Below are 18,277 nucleotides of genomic sequence, written 5' to 3'. Positions count from 1 at the left end.
ATCACTCTGCTATGCCCACGATTGGGCGGCAGGAGGCTGGGGGGCGGGACTCGGGGTGGCCTATCCGGCCATTGAGAGGCACGGATCCGCTGCCACTGAGGGGGGCTACCCTGCTGTTGAGAGGCTGCCACGGACACCTGGCTACTCTGCCATTGAGAGGCGCAGCTGGGTGTCCGTGGCAGGCCCCCTCAGAGGCCGCGGATCTGGCCGTTGAGAGGCACAGGGGGCGGGAGTCCCTCCCCCTGTGCCTCTCAACAGCAGGGTAGCCTCCTTCAGCAGCCGTGGACCATCAAAAGTGGGGGAGCTGGGTGCCTTTCTGCTCCGGCACCAGGCCTTTCAGAAGCCTCCGCCGAGCAGAGGCTTCTGAAAGGCCTGGTGCACCAGCGGACAGGCACCCAGCTCCACCGCGGAAAGCAAAAGCGTGTAGGGGACCCTACACGTGCATGATTCAATCATGCACTGGGCCTCTAGTCCATATTATAACATAGAAACAGCAGACTCAAAAACCTCATTAAGTTAAGGCATTCTTGCTTAATAAATGATTTTCCTTGAATAAGGTCAGTCTATCTGAATATGGAAAATTCTAATTTTCATTTTTTAATATTGTTGACTAGATTTTGCTGAAATCTTAAAAGGGAAATTTAATTGTACTTGCTCATTTTTTGGCTTTCCTGTGATCGTCTCTAATTTTTTTTGTCAAATGTTTAAGAAATGAGTATGAATAGAATCCCACTCAAGATACCAATACAATGCGTAGTTTGTGCCTTCAGGACAAAGTAAGCTTAGCGACTGAGTAAATTTATTAGATCCCCTTTCAAGTACAACACCTAGCACAGGTTAATAAATGTCCATTGTATATTGAAGGAAGGGAAACCCCAGGGGTAGGTTAGATTAATAATGTTAACTTATATACACAGGGGTGGGCAAAAGTAGATTTACAGTTGCACTGTGACCTTCTTTTGAGCTAAAAAAGCTGTTGTAATGATCATAACCTGCATGTATGTTTCCACACAAACAACTATAAACCTACTTTGCCAACATTTGTAATTGTCCTAGCATTAAAACATATTACCTTCTATAATTATTCAGTCCACTTAGATATAATTTACTTTTCATTTCTCTTGTGTTTTCTGAAAGTTTTTAAAAATAAAATATGTCCGTGTTACCGTACTGAGAACAAAATGCCTATACTCTCACCGGAGTTGTCTGAGAACTGAGGCTCATCCCAGGTTGCAGGATGCTGCTTCTCGGAGACCTGGATGGGAGGTGGGGATCTGCACCTGTCTATGCTGGGTGGTTCCACATCTAAAAAACATGAAATCAGAGAAAGAAGTCACAGTTGACATTAAAAAATGATGAGGGGGTTGCCAGAGAGAACTGATGTCTGCTTGTGTTTGGCAAGGAACCCTGACCTTGTTAAACACAAGGTTGACCATGGGGCCCCCTTCCTCATGAGGCATGTTTTAGCCCTGGTCTCAACATTAAAAGAAAAAGCTGATTCTTGCATACTGCCCTCTGCCTGTTGAAGAAGAAATTCCAGGTTACTAAAATCACGTGAGCACAGTGGTATGAAAGGTAATACAGATGTGGTGGGCATTTAATTTGTGTGTCCCACCAGCAATAGTTAAGCTGATATACCTGCCAGTGATAAGAACCTTCCCAGATAAGCAGGAGAGAAATGACCAATCTTAGTCATTGCCCTCGGATCACTCCCAGGATCCTCCTCTTATCGGAAGGGGCAACACAGGCTAAAGGTAAGGAACACTGGGTAGAAAGATCTGAGTCATGTTTCAGAATATGCAAGATGTGAGGATTTGATATTGCTGAAATGCAAGGAAATTACGTGCAAAGCTGGACACTGGAGTCTAAGAGTTCTAAGGTTGATAAATTCTAGGTAAAGACAAATAACAGAGTGTGGTGTGGACATGGAAGTCAGGTGCTACAGTGGAGAGGGGTGAAAGCCACAGTAGAAGTTCAAGAACTACGAATAGGTGTTGCTGAGCACTGTAATCCACATTGAAGGAGTAGTTTGAGGTGGCCTGAGTGAGCCAGTTTTCAAAGCTCTGATTGGATGTGGTAGGATTTTTAGGGTATCAGTAAAGAACAACAAAGAAGGTGGATAGAAGGTAATTTTAATTATTTTACACATTTGAAATGTCCTTATGTCCATAATCGCATGTCTTTGAGAGAGACTGTTACAGGCATCAAGTCTAGGGTATTTTTATCTATAATATATGAAAACACATACTCTAAAATTAAATGAGCTACACCTGTGAGAACATATAGATATCCGTTTTAAGTTAAGTCTTATGAATAAATGTTCAATTTTTCTCTTTTCTTCATGCTTGTCATTTCATCAGAGCTGTAGCTTTGGGTTACTACCCTCCTGGGCTGTAAGCTTTGGTAATCAGAAATGGAGTTTCTTTTGCACATGGTTAGGTCTCCACAGAACTTGGCCCATAATCGGTGCTCAGAAAACATTGTTGAATGAAGAAAAGAGTAAAGGGATGCTCATAGGAGGTCAGTGCACTTTGAGGTTGTTGAATCAAGTCAATTCATAGTTCAATTGAAAAATTTGGCAGTATTTGTTATTTTCCTAAAGAAATTATACATTGATATTTACAAGATTTTCTAAAATCTGATTTTAGCCACACATTTTAAAGCTGAATCAGAGGTACAAGATGCTTGCAGTCAGACTAGTAAAATACTGTCAATAGAAGGGGAGGTACAGCAGATGCACTGTCTCCAAAAGAGAGAGACAACTTCCCAAGCAAGTGAGGCGACTGTGGAACATTAAGCAAAAGCAATCCTGCTTCTTCTCTTTATCAGTAAGACACCAACACCCTGTCAACTGAGGTAAACAAGAAAAGGCAGGCTTTGGAACATTTTCTCTCTGACTCTGTCGCTCTGTCTTTCTCCCCTAGCCTCCCCCTCCTTCTCTCTCTTTCTCAACCCCTTTCTTTCCCCTGATCCCTCTTCCTTCCCATTTTCTCTCTCTCTTTCTAATTTGAAAATTCAGCTAGTGTCTAGCTAGACACTTGAGTTACACATTTTACCTTTCAACATGCTGACTCTTTGTTGTGAAAAATTAAAACTTCACAAACTCTTGAACCACAAATCCAATGTATTTTCCATGTTTCTGCTAAAGTTCATGTTGAAAACATTGAAAAGGCAATGTAAAAACACTATTATGAAATGAATTAGACTGAGTTTTACTTGAGTCTTTTTATCCGCTTTTGCCAAAAACTTATAATTCCGAGGGTAAAAAGCCAGTTTAATATACATTAGTTATTTCAAGAACGTATGTAGAACTCTTAAAATAAGTTTAATATATTGAGCTTTAAAATAAACACATTAAAATATATCAGAGACAAATGTCACAAAATGTTAATATTTATATAGCACTTAATGTGTCAGGCACTAGTTCAAGGAATTTATATAACTTAACTAATTAAAAACCTCACTATGTTTCTATGAGGTAATATATTTATTAATTCTATTTTTTGGATAAGGAAATTGAGGCACAGAGATGTGACTGGTCACATTGCCTTTAAGTGGAAAAGCTGGATATGGAGTCAAACAGTTTGGGTTCAGAGTCTGTGGTCTTGACCATTGTAGATGACTATACATCCTACTTCTCCACGTAGTAAGTCTTGGTATTTGGTAGCTATTGAATATCTACCAAATTGACTGAAAGCACAATGACCAATTGGGTAATGAAATAGTAAACCAGGCCAAAAAAAAAAAAAAAAAAAGAAGGACTGATCTATAGTAGTGGTTGGGAGAATATGAGAGACTGGGAGAGATTTCAAAGACATTAAGTAGATGAAACCAGTAGATGAAAACTTATTGGGTGCTGGTGCTGGAGGAAGAAGAGTCAAAGATGACTTCCAGATGTCTGCTTGGTGGCCAGGTTGTTGGTTGTACCATTTTCTGAGTTGAGAAATATATTATGTTTGGGTGAATTTTAATTGCCTGTGGTACATTCATATGAGATATTCACAGTAGGCAGTTTTATATAGTGATTTGAATTTCAGAAAAAAAGATCTGATCTGGAGATGGAAATCTAGGAGTTGTCAGTTAACAAAGTCACCAGGAAAACTATGAAGAGAAAGACAAGAGAACCAAGGCTGGAATCCTGGGGATATTAAACATTTGGGAGTTGTTCTGAGGAAGAGAAGCCCAGGAAAGCAATAAAGAAGGGTAAATGAGAAAAACTGGGGAAAAACAGAAAATACTGGTGTCAGAGAAGCTGGGAAGGAGACAGTTTTAATAAGGAGAGTATGGTTCATAATGTAAAATCTACTGAAAGATTATGTAAAATAAGGACTAAAAAGTACGTGGTAGGAATGACTTTAGAGATCATTGGTGACCTTGATGAGAGTAGCTTATATGAGTGAAGGAGAATGAAGCCAGACTTGAGTGACTTTGAGAATAAATGGCAGTTAAGTCAAAAGAGATGACAACCATTGGGAACTTTTGAAAAGGCTTGGATGGGAGGAAATCAAAGGGAAACAGTGATAGTTAAAGAGTATGTATGTTTCAAAAGGGCGGCTTGAGCAGGTTTTAATGCCAGTAGGAAGAATCAATAGAAAGGGAGTTGTTGAAGCCAAAGAAGCAAAGTCCTAGAGGAACTGGATTATTTTCACAAACTGACCCAAGTAATTTGAAGACTTACCAATGACCTTGATATGGAAAGTGCAGCTGGCTTGGTTGCTGGATAGGTCAATTGCTGTGTACGTGATAGCAACCTCTCCAATTGGGAAAAGGTAAGGTGGGGTAAAAGCTGGATGAACATGGATTGACAGCTTTTGGAGATAATATTTTGAAATTTAAAGTTAGTATCAACAGTACATTTATTCTTTGTTACTTATATACTATTTGTAAAGTTTAAAATGACACAATATTTCACATATAGGGAAAAGGAAAAAAAGACAGGCACAGTCTTTTGGTGTATTTCTTTCCAGACTATTCTATTTGCATAGTGTGTAGCACTGGCATAATATGAAATGTTTCTTGTTTTTTAAACATATCTTAAAACACCTTTTATGCTGTTGCCTAGTCTTTAGAACTTAAGATGATTTAATTGTAGCCATAATATTCTGTAGAATAAATATATGATAATTTAAGAAAAATCCATTGACAGACACTTAAATTGGTCCTGAATTTTACTACTGTAAACAGCACTGGGATGAACAGTTTTGCATAAAGAATTTAAAAATATTTTTATTATGTCCTTATAATAAATTTCCATGGATGGGATTATTAACCTCAAAGTTACTAACATTTAATGTAGCTACTACAAAATTTATTTCCCAAAGCATAGTACTAATTTGCATTCTCACTGCCAATATTTGATAGTATCAATGTGTATATGTATATAGAGAGAATGCTATCATTAGAGTATTAGTAAATCTTCAATATCACACATATTTATAGTGTATTTAGAATTCATTTGAAAAGTATGCACATGTTTGCATAAACCTTACCTTTTCCCCAGAGTTGTCTTTAGCTGTTGGGATTTGCCAGGTGATATTAGCAGAGTCTTGCTGTTCCTGCGTCTTAGCCTCTATATCCGGAGGACAGTTGATTTGAGGAGCCTCCACATCTGACTCAGAAAATACACAAATCATTTAATATGTTAAGTAAGTCTATATCACTTAAGGATTAGATAAGAATATATTAATACTTTGTGTCTCGTCATTTCCATATCGATTCCTGATTGATTTGAAATGCACAACTGCCTTCAGGATAATTGATCTCAGCATAGCTTCCTAGGACCTCCAAGAGCTACTACCGGCTGACCTCAGCCTTGCCTTTATAAATCCCCTACTGGAATTCACTCTCCACGATGAATACTCTCAATCCCATGAAAGCTCCATGGTCTTTCTGGAACCTTTGCTTGTGATCTTTTATTTACCTGAATCAATACCCCCTTCACCCTTTACCTAGGTAACTATTACTTGTCCTTTAATTCTCAGCTTGGACACAAGCTCCTCTGACTCCCCTGGTCCATTTTAGGTGCTCACTCAAGTTACCACAACTCTCTGTCCTTCCTAACCATAAAACTCATCATGACAGTTTGAAGTGGAATTGTCTCCCCCAAAAGAATTTAAGGCCTTTGAATGCCAGGGTATCTTTTGTCCCATAGTGCTATATATATCTGGCATAGAATAGGACCTTGATAAATATTTTTTGAATGAAATAAAGAAATAAACAGAAAAATGAATGTTGACTGGCAGGAAGGAACTACACTTTAAAACAAGGGCTGTCAAGTAGGATGAATTAGTAGTGCAAAAAGATACTGTCAAAACAAACAACAAATTACAGTCAATGAAATTTTCCTGCAGTGTGAAACTTTCAGTACAAATACTGAATTAGAAGTGGTAACATTATACATATCCACATTAGTTACTGTAGAGCTAAGTTCTTATTATATCCTATGTAATAAAAGGGTAATATGCAAATTGACCCTAACGGCAGAAGGACCAGAACAACTGCTGGACCAGTCACTATGAGGCGCACTGACCACCTCTTGGTCTCTTTCCCCAGCTGGCAGGCTCTGATCGCCTGATGGCTACCCGTGGTAGGGGTGGGACCGGCGAGCAGGCGGAAACAGCCAACCTCTCGGTCCCTTCCCCCCGCTGTCAGGCACTGATCACCCGATAGTGAACAGGGAACCGGGGGGTGGGTAGTGGCGGGGGGGGGGGGGACGGGGACAGCTGTGGGCAGCCGGGGAAGATGGCCCTGATCGCAGGCCAGGCCTAGGGACCGTACCAGAGCATAAATTTTGTGTGCCGGGCCTCTAGTATATAATAAATACCCTCATTTGAAGTTGCATTAAATTAGGTCTTTTGTAACTTGCAGTGGGGTACATATATCCAAACTGATTTAATTAATCTTCTTGTTTCTTTGCAATTTTATTCAATTTATATTTTCTCCAATAATTATCTGACTATTTCCCCTCACAAATATATATTAGCACTAGAAGCCCGGTGCATGAAATTCGTGCACGGCAGGGGGTTGTCCCTCAGCCCAGCCTGTACCCCCTCCAATCTGGGACTCCTGGAGGGATGTCCGATTGCCTGTTTAGGCCTGATCCTGGTGGGATCGGGCCTAAACGGGCAGTTGGACATCCCTCTCACAATCCAGGACTGCTGGCTCCCAACTGCTTGCCTGCCTGCCTTCCTGATTGCCCCTAACCGCTTCTGCCTGCCAAGGCTGGCAGGCAGAAGCGGTTAGGGGCAATCAGGAAGGCAGGCAGGCAAGCAGATCACCCCCTAACCACTCTGCTGCCAGCCTGGTTGATGCTTAACTGCTCCCCTGCCAGCCTGTTTGCCCCCAACTTCCCTCCTCTGCCAGCCTGGTCACCCCTAACTGCCCTCTCCTGCAGGGTTGATCACCTCCAACTGCCCTCCCTTGCAAGCCTGGTCCCTCGCAACTGCCCTCCCTTGCAGGCCGGGTGCCTCCCAACTGCCCTCTCCTGCTGGCCATCTTGTGGTGGCCATCTTGTGTCCACATGGGGGCAGGATCTTTGACCACATGGGGGCAGCTATATTGTGTGTTGCAGTGATGACCAATCTGTATATTACTCTTTTATTAGATAGGATAGAGGCCTGGTGCACGGGTGGGGGCCAGCTGGTTTGCCCTGAAGGGTGACACAGATAAGGGTGGGGGTTCCCTTGGGGTGTGGGGCGGCCTGAGTGAGGGGCCTGTGGTGGTTTGCAGGCCGGCCACGCCCCCTGGCAACCCAAAGGGAGGCCCTGGTATCTGGAATTTATTTTCCTTCTACAATTGAAACTTTGTAGCCTGGGGCGGAGCCAAGCCTGGGGCTCCGGCAGCCATTTCAGTGGCAGTTAATTCACCTTCTACAATTGAAACTTTGTAGCCTTAAGCGGGTGAGCCCGGCCAGGGTGTGCGGAAAGCTTTGTTTCCCCTGTTGCCGCCAACAACCCTGGCCTGCTCTCTCAAGCTCCATTCTGCCGCCATTTGTTTGAATTTGTTTACCTTCTATAATTGAAACTTTGTAGCTTGAGTGGAGGCTTAGGCCTGCAACAGCTATGGAAAGCTTGGCTTCCTCTGTTACCTGGGAAACCTTGCTCTCTGTGGCTGTAGCCATCTTGGATTGGGGTTAATTTGCATACTCGCCCTGATTGGCTGGTGGGCGTGGCTTGGCTGGTGGGCGTGGCTTATGTAGAGGAGTGATGGTTAATTTGCATATTACCATTTTATAGAGAGGATATTGCCTCTGAAAATTTGAAAAAATATTTGACTTTTCATTCATACTTGAATAACAGTTTGACAGATTTGAAATTTAAAGTTTACAGCCATTTCTCTCTCCGTATTCGTTGGACATTGCTACATTTCCTTCTGGCATTTAGAGTTCTAAAAGAGAAGTGAGTCAGATTCTTCTTTCTTTTGCTCAATTTCTCACTGGAAACTTATTTATTTAATATTTTGTCATTAACTTTGGACCTCAGAAACTTCACCAGAAGTAGTGAAAACATGCCTGCCTTATACTTAGGGGCTATTTTTTTATCTAAAGGTTCAAGCTTTTCTGTGTATCTCAGGGAAACTTTCTTTTACTGGTAGGAAAATTCTTCTCTTCCACCCCCCTTTTCTCTCTCTTTCTGGAACTCTTTGTTAAATGGATATTAGGTTTCTCAATTAATCATTGGTATCTCTTAATTTCCATCTATTCAGTTTCATCAGTTGGAATAGTCAAGTTCTTTATTAGTTCTGATTCTGAAGGAACACTCAACTTGGTTGTTCAAATCACGAATATTGTTTTCAACAACATCTGTTTCATGTTTTTGCCCTTCTCTTAGAGATATTCATATTTTTACCTTTAAGAACTCTTGTTTTCAACACCCACCCCTTCATAGCTGTTTCTCCCTGCTGCAAGGAAGATGGCAATGTTCTCCTGTGAATAATGGATGCAGGTCTCAAAATGCATTTAGTCTCACCTTCTTTATATGGGTCAGAAATTCCTCAAAGAATTTCTGCATCTACTGATGTAAAACTTACCTGACTTCCAGTTCCTATATTATCCTTATTTTCATATGTCTTCTGTCATTGCCTGGCATGTTGCAATTGGATTTTGTAAATCCACCATTTATCATGGGTTTGCAGCAGAAGTTGCAAAGGACAGTTCCACAATCCACCAACTTGTATTTACATGGGAATTTGGTTTTTAATCTGATCAACATAGAAGACCTACCTTTACAAACAGCTGTCTGAACTCTGGCACTCCATTTTCCAGAGGTGGTACATTGCAATTCTTCTCTGACTCCAGCTAAAATGAATCCTTCGTGGCAACTTAGCTGACAAATTGTCCCAGGTTTGGCTGGCTGCCTGCCGCAGCTGGGGGGGGATATGATGACACCTTTGGGCGTCTGAAATGTGGAGCACTGGCGCTCTATGGTAAGGAATAAGAAAACGAGAGATGTTCTTTGCGTTCTCACAAATTGCAAATGCCACACATTCTCTTTACCCAATAAAAGTACTGACAATGTTGGTCAGGCCAATGTCTTTCAGTACTTATAACAGTAGGTATGGCATTGTTACTGCACTGAATCTTTGTGTATTTTTTAAAAACATATTTTATTGATTTTTTTACAGAGAGGAAGAGAGAGGGATAGAGAGTCAGAAACATCGATGAGAGAGAAACATTGATCAGATGCCTCTTGCACACCCCCTACTGGGGATGTGCCCGCAACCAAGGTACACGCCCTTGACCAGAATCGAACCTGGGACCCTTGAGTCCGCAGGCCAATGCTCTATCCACTGAGCCAAACCGGTTTCGGCTGAATCTTTGTTTAATAGTAAATGTTATTCTTCTGTATCAGAGAGATAATCTCTTCTCGGTATTATAATATCAGTTTTTCTGAGCCTGCATAGTGAGGGTCAACTGTAAATGAATCCCCTAGTAAGTCCAACGTCCCTCCTGGCCACACCCTCCCTTATGATCACCCAAGAATCGAGTACTAGATTATACTAGAACAAAGCTGTAAATCAATTTTGGACGACCTGGCATATTTATAGCATCTCGCTTTCCCATCTGAGGTCCTGGCACATCTCAATTTTTTCCAAACATGTAGTTCTTCTTCTCCTTATTTGGGAAGTTGTTTATTTCATTACATGCCTGCTAATGCTCCTAGGTTACTGTATCTGATACAGAGTAAGGTTTCACTAAATAGTAGTTATCAACATCTCATCATATTATCATAACCATTGTTATTTGTATCTACAGTGTATAAGAAGCAGAAAACTGAAAAAGCTACTGAATTTATTCATTTGGGACCCAACTGCAATAGCGAGATGTCACAGCTCTTAGTGAAGGACAAGGCAGAATATAGAATGAATTTTATGGTCCATCTTAAGATTCATTGGTTCATAATTCAGTCCTCTCATCAACAAGGTGAAAGTAAATTGTGTTTAACAAAGTAATGGGATTATATAGCATTTCCTTTAAAAAAAACACATCAAAATTGGCCCCATTTAAAAAAAATGATTTAAAGCTGTAAACTTCAGTGACTTGGAAAATTAGAATTTCACCAGTGGAGGGGAATAAAACAACATTTATTTATATGCCTATATCTCTGTGCATCTGTATATATGATTTTGTATTTATAGTCATTATGAGTCAATTTTTAGTTCTAGGTCTTCACAGAAAACAGGGGAATCAGAGAGCAAGAGAAATGAATCATGAAATGCGCCATAGCTTCCAGAAACTTACCCACACAGCGAGGTTCTAAACTATCCCACTGGGCGTTTCCTTGACAGGTCAGCTTGGCACTTCCTTCTAGTCTGTACCCTTCATTGCAGGTAACCAAACACGTTGTCTTGTAGGACATTTCCCCCGTGGAACAGCTCAGGTGGCCATGTCTGGGTTGGCGGAGACGAGGGCACGTTCTTACTATATAAAATGAAAACTATTAGATCACTTGTTACTGAATAAGGACAAAAATGATAATTATAAGTTTAATAACGCTGACACATTGCATGCAAGAAAAGGCCCTTTTCTCCTTTTCTTAAAATGGCAAAGAGTAAAACATACCATTATTTTTTGAGTGAGTGCTAGACAATTAATAGCCTGTGTTTTACCAAATGCATTGCCCAAGCGATCTCACTGTGTTCAGCCATCTACCCATAGGTGGGGAACTTAAACTGTCTCTAAGGAGTCTGGTCCTAAATCAGGGGTGGGGAACCTTTTTTCTTCCAAGGGCCATTTGGATATTTATAACATCACTTGCAGACCATACCAAATTATCAACTTAAAAATTAGCCTGCTGTATTTGGTCAGACATTTAGTTAACTCACCCCTAATGCCTTGGCAGGGCCAGACTAAATGATTTCGAGGGCCCAACATTCCCCACCCCTAACCTAAGTGGATGATGATGCCTATAGACAGGGGGTGCTTGACAAAGGCCTTGGCTGTGACTTTCCAGGCTGTATTCCAACAAAAGGAAGGGAACAGAGATTCCAGGTTGATGAGCAACTCAATTCTCAGATCTCATGGGCATGTCCTGGGTCTTTTAATGATCCCAGGATCTGCAAAGCAGCCCAACCCTTGCAATCTTAAAATTCCAGTATTCTATTCTCTGACGACAACTCTTGTCCTTTTAGCATTTTCACTCCCTTTTCCCAGACCTTTACTGTAAATCCTAGTTCATGATGCTGATCTTGATGTAGGCATTAACATTGAATTGTTTGTTTTTTGCTACTCGGGCGAAGAATGCTACTTGCCCTCCCCAGAACCATTCTTCCTAGTTTATTCAGCATAATAACATTCACAGCTAGAAGACAATTCCCCCCCTCCATCATAAGGAATGACAGTCAATGAGATAAAAGCTGAAGTTGTGTGGGATTTCTGGACAAGTTTTTTAATTGAGAGAGTACTTTTTTGCCTTCCCCCTCTTTCTCCTTTTTTGTCTTAAAATACAGATATGAGGGATAGTACTCCAGCGTATTATAGTGTAAGTATAGGCATGTGACTCCCTGTCATACACAGAGATATGAGGAGGGAAAGAGTGGATTCCTGTTGAATATGTCAAAGGGTGGGTGCATATAATCATTTTAATAGTTTACAGATATAATCCTATGGCATCAGGAATTATACAAAAAACAAAGACAATTCCTACAAAGGAACAAAGTTCAGTTTGCTCTCAGATAGCACTACTGCAACACAAAAGGCCAGAAGGCGACACAGCAATCTCTAGACATTTTTGAACAAAATCATTTGGATTCAATTTTATTGGGACTCTGGATAAGATGTATTTTTTCTTTCTTTTACTTTTCTGCATTTTCCAATTTTTAAATATCAAACACATATTTATTTATGATGAAAGCTTAATTTTAAAATAATAGGGAAGAAAGCTGGGGCAAATATTCGGTGTATATTCAACCGAAGTAATTTTTAAAATAAAATATACTCTGAAGTAACCCATTCAAATGATATTAGTCAGCAGAGCATAAATACTGGGTGCATTAAATATATGTTTAGGATTGATTGCTCCTTAGAGAAAATTCAAGAATTAGATGTTAGGTGAAGCCATAAAGCCTAGTTTTTCAGTCCCTGGGATGGTTTGAAAAAAGTCAATTACCAATGACAACAAAATAGAAATCTTTTGCCTTCCACACTGGATTTTTATTAAGTGTGTGTGTCCATCACATAAGTAGAATCTTTATTAAATGTGTATATCAAGGTTATTTAGCCTTCCACATTCTGACTTTCACTGAGTGTGTCCATCATGTGTAGCATAATGCCAGGTGCCAGGAAGGATTAAAAGATGAATAAGATAAATTCCTGCCCAGCTGGTGTGGCTCAGTGGTTGAGCGTTGACCCATGAACTAGGAGGGTTGATTGATTCCTGGTCAGGGCACATGCCCAGGTTGTGGGGCTCAATCCCCAGTAGGAAGCATTCAGGAGGCATCACTGGCATTTCTTTCCCTCTCTCTCCTTCACCCTTCCTCTCTGAAATCAATAAAAACTAAAAAAATAAGATAAATTCCTATGATCAGGATACATAAAATCTGAAAAAACATATTAAACAACTGATTTTGGAGTCAATATACTGCTTAAATCACTCTGACTTTCCAAGCGGAGACAAGATGGATTTACAACATCTCTCAAGAGTACTGAGAGTAAATTACATTTGGTGTTTCATACACATGCAAATTATATTGCTTCTCAAATGTTGGTTTTAATAAGTTTTCATTGCTCCTCAGGGAAAACAAAGGATTCAATAATTCCTATTTGGTCATCAACATTTTATACTCCTTGTCAATCAAGAATGGCCATTTATTATCATTTTTAATAGGAACATGCTTATTTATTAGTATCCATTTATATTTTCTTATTTCAACAGCTGAAAAACTCTACAAATGTTTCTTGACTTACATTCATGTTAAAGCAATCCTTAAATACAGTCTTTTTAGAAAATAGCAATATAGTCTTTTAGAGAATAATCTACTATGTAGTAGACAATATAAAAACTTGCTCTCTGGCTCTCATTTAAAAGATAATTCGATTTTCCCCAGACACACACTTTCTGTAAATCTCAAATTGTGATAGTATCCATACTAAAAATAAAATATTTCTGATGTGAAGTGTAGGACTCTCATTGTTATTTGAACCTTTTTCTCAGAAAAAAAAAAACCTCCACAAAATTTGATGTACTGTGATGTTGTGGTATAGCTAGTTGTTATTGAGAAGCCACAAAAGAATCCTTACAAGTTGGTAATGAGATGTATAATTCAGATAAAATTGAAAAAGAGTGTAAGTCTTTATGAAGAGTATATGAGAGGAATAAGAATCAATTAGTATCTAACACTATAAAATATTAATGATGTAACATTAAATGTGTAAAAGGCTTTATATTTTACACTGGTCTTTCATTTCAGCCTCAATTTTATAAACCTTTTTAAGAAAAAATACACTAAAATTATTCTGTCCTTATAATTAGATTTAAATTAGATCTTTAAAATATTACTCTCTCCATTCTACCCAGCCTGAAAAGAAGTGAATGGCCACACAATGGCCACTTTTCATTTAATTCCAGATGCCCAAATTGTAAGGCACACCATAATTTTGAGCCACTAATAAAGAAATGATAATATTTATAAACACTTAATGCCACTATAAGATGCATCCCAGTTTTAGAGATATTTAAATGTGCGGGGGAAGTGTGTGAGAATTAATGAAATATGCTGTTTCATAGAACAGCAAGTAATTAAATCCACTAATGATGAGCCAGAGGAAGAGTCTGAATAGAAAATATCTCCATTCAGGACAACTTTTTACACTGGAAAGTTAGGTAGTGTTTGGGAGTGAAATTGAAGGGATCTTAAGAAGATCCATGGTCCTGTACCATATGGCCTTCTTTGATTGACATTTTTTTTATTTAATAATAGGATATCAACTCAAATAATATAAAAGAGAACAAGCCTGCATTTAAAAAATGCAAATGCATAATAGGAAGTGACACAAGCAGATCATCAAGGTGTCTGTTTATCAATGTACTTATCAATATATGTATTTGTTCAAGTTTTCAATCATTCACAAGAGGTATAAGCAAGAATTGAAGGGGAAAAGGTACATTCTGTGCTCACAATGAACTCTGTCTAGCTGAAGTGATAGACAAGTTAAGTAATAAAAGTAAGTGTGGTGGTCTGTATTGTAACAAGTTGGCTCAGCTGAGAAACACCTTGTCAGAATCCCCTTATGTGGATCAGGTAAGGGTTGATCAAAAAAACTTTCACTAGATTTGCAAGGTGGGAGGAAGAGTGGCCATTGTATCTAGACTCAATGATAGACAAATGCAGACATGTCCTATGGGTCCCAGCTTGTCTTGGTTCCTCTCCATCCCACATCCTGACTGCTGACCCTATTAACCAAAGGTGGCCCCAAGTTCATGGCCGGCCAGGTTCGTGGCTGTAGAGCATCAGGATGTGGCTACACAGAGGCAAAACTTCTCTTAGACTCTCCAACACATTTCTCCCTTGTGGTTCCATTTCAGCAGCTGGACGGCTTGGATTCTCATACTGGACTGGCAGTTAACTTCTCTGATACTCCAACTTCTCTTCTGGAGCTTCCATTTTCCAGATCCTTCCAAAATTGTGTGAGGTCTGATTCCTAAAGCAGTCTCTTATCCCCCAACGTGCATGGTGTGTTTCCTGTGCTTTCCTGCCTGACCCTGACACACAGAGCACAAGGGCTAGAACGGGTGGAGGACAGGGCCCTCTAAGCCGAGGAGGTTAGCAACAGGGAGGGTTTCTACATAGGAACCAAGAGCAAAGGCTGGATGATTGAACAATCAAAGCTGTGGGAACAAACGGGTGGCTTCCTGAGAGGGAGTGGCCATGTCTTCTGGATGCTAGGGTAGAATGTGGATTGTGGGGGATAAAGAGAAAGGGCCAGTCCTTATCCTAAGGGGGTTGTCCATCTGCTTTTCTCACTCTCTTTGGAAGGCCAGTAAGTGAAAAGTTAAAATGTAATGTTTTCCACCCTCTACAATGAGGTCTTTGGAAGAAGGGGTAGAGATTTTAACTGTTGACTTTACAAGAATATTTCTTTTAAATTTAAATGTCTTTTTCTTTCCCCCCCAATTACGGTTCGCATTCAATATTATTTTATATTAGTATTGAGTGTATAGCATAGTGGTTAGACAATCACATATTTTACAAAGTATTCCCCCTGATATTTCCAGTCCCTACCTGGTACCATACATAGTTATGATATTATTGACTAAGAGATTTTCTATGATTAACTTTTTCAGTAATGGGATGTGACTTTTTACCATTAGAAATCATGTGACTGAAAATGTCTTCCCCCATAAAAAGCAGCTTGTCTGAGTTTAGAGATCTAGAGTCTACTGTTTTTCTTGGTCTTCTAATATTTGGAATGGCTAGTAAGGGGCAAAAGTTTCTATTTTTTCCAGGGCATTCAGAAATTTCACTAAGATTATTTCCAGACATGGATCTGTTTTTACGATTTTTTTCTGGTACATAGTAAGTGATTTTAAACTGAAGATCAAAGATTTTTAATTGTGTATATTTTCAAGATTTCTGATTAGGGATATATTATGTAATCTTCTGTGAGGGTTTCTTCTCCACTCCATTCTCTTTCTGGATTCTTAACACAAGAAGAGTCTATTTCCTGTGACTATTCTCATGTCTCTTTAGACTTTTATATATTTATTTTAATCTTTGAAATTTTGCCCTATTTTCAGAATTTCATGAGTTGATTTTCTAACTTATTAATTTGACTCTTAACTATGTCCATTCATTGTGTCAGCAATCTTTTTGTTTGTTTGCTTCCTAAGAAATATTTTTGCGCTCAGATTATTTCCATTTCTTGGAATTCTGGTCTTATTTTAGTAATGTAATTGCCTTTGAATCTCAGAGATTCCATGTTTTCCCCCTTTCTTTCAGATCTCCTTTGCTCAATTTTCTGATTCTCTTCATTTTTTCCTTGTTTTTTTCGTAGATGTAAATGAGAATCTGGACTGGGACCTGATTTAGGCAAATCCACATTTATAGTTGGGTTCATATCAGTAGCTGATAAAAATAAACAGAGGAGGTCTCCTGGGGTTCACATATGACCTTGCGGTGGTGGGCTTCCCTTTTGGGGGCTGGAGCCAAGAGAAGACCAGAAGACAGAACTCCTTACTCTAATCCAGTGAGCTGAGCGATGGGGGGTCTGGGCGCAGTCAAATCCTCAGCAAAGTGTATTGCCAAAGGATGCCAAGGGGATGGGGATTGGTTGCCAGATTCAGAAAACAGCAACAAAACACCACAAACAAATTAGGATATCTAGTTAAATGTGTATTTCACAAAAATCAACAAATAATTTTTAGTATAAGTAGGTCCCAAATTTGGTATTAGATTTATACTAAAAAATTATTTGTTGTTTATCTAAAATTCCGATTTAACTGGAGGTCCTGTATTTCATCTGGCAACCCTAGACAGGGGCTAAATACTGTCTTCAGCAGCTTCATGGGCAGGGATTCTCAAGTCCTGCACCTTGCTCCCCTCTTACCTTTTCTTTGATAGCTTTCTCTTCCAACCCTACTGGTGAAACCTTAGGACGTTGCCTGTGCAACAGTTGTAAGTAGGGAAGTTGATCACAGATATGGCAAGATTGGAAGTGAACTTAGGTACCATTCTGTTTGTTGTTTCCCTGTATTTAATGTGGGATCCTTAGGTTCTACCTGAGTTACTGTCCCCTTTTCTATGGGCCTGACTATGCTCTTTGAGGTTTCACTTTAGCAAACTCCCACTTTCTCTAGCATACTGCTATTCCAAGTGCAGGTTAAAGATGGATAAATTAGCTCATTGCTTCTACTGCAGGCTATTGCTGTGGTTTCCTAAGTCCTGCAATCACAGCAGGCATCAAAATCCCCTCTCTGATCATCCCCAAACTTCCCCTGGCACCCAGTCTTGGCTGCTTAAAATCTGAGGTTTGGGGTAACCTGTCTATTTCCTTCCCAGGCAGGCCCTTCCTTTGCTCGCTCACAGAAGAATTATAAAAGGCATGATTCATAATGATGTGGTCAATTGAACTTAGCAGTTCTAACTTCAAACTTCCTATAATTTTTTTTTTTCCTTTCTGTGGTCTGTGGTCTATGAAATTAAAAGAAACAAAGAACTTACTGGTCCATTAGAGTTTAAGTCAAGAAACTCAAGCAAGACAATCAATAAACAATGTGAATTGGCAATCTGCATACCTTTGCAGGAGCTCTCTGAACCAGACCACAAACCATTGGGTTGACACAAGAGGATGTTGCTTCCCACGAGGTCAAATCCAGGGTGACAACGGACCCCACAGGCAGCATTGAAGTGGTTGTGGCAAGTGTTTTGGATAAAGTAACCGTTTTCTGGAGGCTTCAGGGCAGGGCAGTGCACAACTAACGTTTATAAAAGTAAAATGAAAAAGCAAAGTTAGTCTTTACCTATGAAGCATCCACTACCCCCCATTTTGGGGGACAAATCTAGGGTGACATCAGACCACACACACTTCTTTGGTTTAAGAGGACAGTTTATAGATACAGCTAATTTACCCACAGAATTCCCACTTGCATTTGAATTTCTAAGTGCGTACTGTACCTGGAAGAACCCATATATCTCACTTCCATTAGGTATTTACTCCCACTTAAAATTTAAAAACAAATTAAATATTATTTGGTATGCTTGAAACATTTTTTATTTTGATATATATGTAGATACAAAATTTTCTAGTTCTCAGCCTTCCTATGCCATTAGCTATCTTCTTTCT

The 18,277-nt window shown here is 39.6% G+C and overlaps 1 protein-coding gene across 1 annotated transcript in view; it reads right to left on the bottom strand.

Annotated features, from left to right (window-relative positions):
* Positions 1-18,277, bottom strand: part of SVEP1 (sushi, von Willebrand factor type A, EGF and pentraxin domain containing 1) — a 152,712-nt gene that overhangs the window by 83,289 nt on the left and 51,146 nt on the right. Inside the window, exons 5-10 of the mRNA XM_079789802.1 lie at positions 17,730-17,909; positions 10,739-10,918; positions 9,221-9,418; positions 5,490-5,608; positions 4,679-4,808; positions 1,198-1,305 (exon numbers count right to left, since the gene is read on the bottom strand). Coding sequence (XP_079645928.1) covers positions 1,198-1,305; positions 4,679-4,808; positions 5,490-5,608; positions 9,221-9,418; positions 10,739-10,918; positions 17,730-17,909 — 915 coding nt within the window. The remainder of the gene's footprint in view (positions 1-1,197; positions 1,306-4,678; positions 4,809-5,489; positions 5,609-9,220; positions 9,419-10,738; positions 10,919-17,729; positions 17,910-18,277) is intronic.

This window comes from Cnephaeus nilssonii, assembly GCF_951640355.1.
Source record: "Cnephaeus nilssonii genome assembly, chromosome: 14".
Classification (NCBI taxonomy): domain Eukaryota; kingdom Metazoa; phylum Chordata; class Mammalia; order Chiroptera; family Vespertilionidae; genus Cnephaeus; species Cnephaeus nilssonii.
This window is presented reverse-complemented; position numbering and strand designations above follow the sequence as displayed.